At 44.0% G+C, this 2,160-nt stretch overlaps 1 protein-coding gene across 1 annotated transcript in view; it reads right to left on the bottom strand.

Annotated features, from left to right (window-relative positions):
* cltrn (collectrin, amino acid transport regulator) overlaps nt 1–1,580 on the bottom strand; it is a 2,835-nt gene extending 1,255 nt beyond the window's left edge. Inside the window, exons 1-4 of the mRNA XM_032526800.1 lie at nt 1,182–1,580; nt 814–872; nt 441–526; nt 109–225 (exon numbers count right to left, since the gene is read on the bottom strand). Of these exons, the coding sequence (XP_032382691.1) occupies nt 109–225; nt 441–526; nt 814–872; nt 1,182–1,245 (326 nt within the window). The 5' untranslated portion in view covers nt 1,246–1,580. The remainder of the gene's footprint in view (nt 1–108; nt 226–440; nt 527–813; nt 873–1,181) is intronic.
* Nucleotides 1,581–2,160: the final 580 nt, after the last annotated feature.

The raw sequence follows: 2,160 nt of genomic DNA on the forward strand, positions 1-2,160 counted from the left end.
CCCCCCCCCCCCAAATGCCCAACCCCACCAATGGGGCTTCTTTGCAGGGCGGGCCTTGCCTAGACGATACGTGAGATCCATAATAACGCGTCCCTGGACCATGAGTACCTCACAGCCTCCTCCACCTCTTCTCTCCTAACCAGCTGGGAGGGGTCCAGCGGCGACGTCACCACGAACCAGAAGGACACCCGGGGCGTCACATCACACACAACGATGTTGGACACACTGGGGAGGTTTCACGAGACAATAAAGACCACATCAGTGTCATGATAACACGCTCATAAACCATGACTCAATGATTTCATTACGGTAAAGAGGGATCACATCTGAGTTTTATAGTTATTCTGCCTGTTCCATGTACACAGAGAAGTATTCTTGAACTTTGGATTGTATGTTTCTTAAACCAAACAGCATAAGAGGACACACAAAGGTTTTCTTACTTGAACAGCTGGCCGTTGAAGTGATTCCTCATGGCAAAAGCCAGAGTTGCTCGGAAGAGGAACATTTCATTTTCATTCCAAACATACTGCGAAAAAACATGGACAGTTACTGTTTTCAGTAAAGACCTTTATGGTTAATTGGTCACCAGATGGACCTTGTCCTTGTAAGTATAGTCACACACACACACACACACACACACTTTGAGTGTATTCTAGACAGTCGTCAGCACAATACTTGTTTATAAGGGTAGCTGTTTGCATGAATGATCAGTTGATGAATAATATAGTATGAGAACAGCATATGACACAGAGATTGTACTGATGATCTGATGCTTTGATGGTTTAGCGGATGAATATGTAAATGTATACATACGGCTTCATTTCCCAGCGCGGTGTTGATGCTGAGTCGGACTTTGTAGCCATCGGAAGCATCTTTAAAGATAAAACACATTTAAATTCACTCTTGCACAGTGAGCTTCATTTTTTCATTTCCTCATGGAGTTCTAGAAAGCCAGCATGTATTATTACATAGAATTACAGTTGACGTCACATGTAAGCCATTGTTGTTGAGTTATGTGTCTAATCTGATTTAGTTTCAGAGGACAAGCCACGTTCTAAACCTGAGAGGCAACAAAGAAATACACCTCGACTGTTTGCGCCACGGTAACAACACCTGTGTTTTCCAACGGTATCTTATGGGATAACATGTGAAAACAGAAGGTGTTGAGTGTGGTCCCTTACCTGGTGTACAGAGCTGGGCCAAAGCAGATGGCAAACAAAGGAGGACCAAGATCTTTTCCAACATCTCCCCAGAGAACAAGAAGCAAAATAATCAAATGGTGGAAAGGCTTGATGGAAACTCCCATACATTGGTGATTTGAGGAGGTCAGCAGAGGAACTTGATTGGATAACGCCTGGGGTTAATGGTTAAGCCAGGACACACCTCAACTAACCAGTCGTCTCTTTAAAAAAAAAGGGCGGTGGGGCAGCCCCCCCACACCGTAGAACATGAAGACTGTGAAGTGGCTGCTGCAGCGAAGGTGCTGCTGTTTGTTCAAGCCTCCAAGGAGCCGGAGAGATTTACACATGTGAGAGAGGCCGACCTCTCGGGGAGAACAACGCTCAGCCTGCTTCTGTTTACTCAGCAAAGTACAGTGTGTGATCTGCGGTGTGTATTATTAACGTAGCACTATTTCCCCCTTTTTTTTGTGGTATGAAAACAGGAATGCGCAGATTGTGTCAAACTGAGTGGGAAAAAGTGAAGCATTGAACCACATCTGCTCATTAGTTAAAGATAAGAGCATTCCTCTTGGGCAAAAGACTGATTTGGGACACAGGTTGCAGGATGTGGACGCTGTGCACTAATAATTAGCACACAATGACCCAAAAGAACTAGTACATGTCAGACTAAGTTATTTTGCCGAGTGTATTATTTAATGTGCCAAATCTTGATGTACTTCCCCGTCTCTTCTAAAACATGTTGATCAGTCCTTACCTATGGCTTTAATCTCCCATAGCTGAGCTGTTAAACCCATAATAGACAATAGGAAATCACAGTGGACATTCTTCAATTTCAGGTTAATCATCCCTGCCGGGCTGACAATCATGCTTACAATATGGTTAATTGTTCAACCACTGCGTAGTGAAGGAGACCTGACAAAGCCATTTATGAGAAACTAAGTTGACACAGGGCACTCAAAAGAAAGTCTCTCTCTCTCTC

The sequence above is a fragment of the Etheostoma spectabile genome, chromosome 9, assembly GCF_008692095.1.
Source record: "Etheostoma spectabile isolate EspeVRDwgs_2016 chromosome 9, UIUC_Espe_1.0, whole genome shotgun sequence".
Classification (NCBI taxonomy): domain Eukaryota; kingdom Metazoa; phylum Chordata; class Actinopteri; order Perciformes; family Percidae; genus Etheostoma; species Etheostoma spectabile.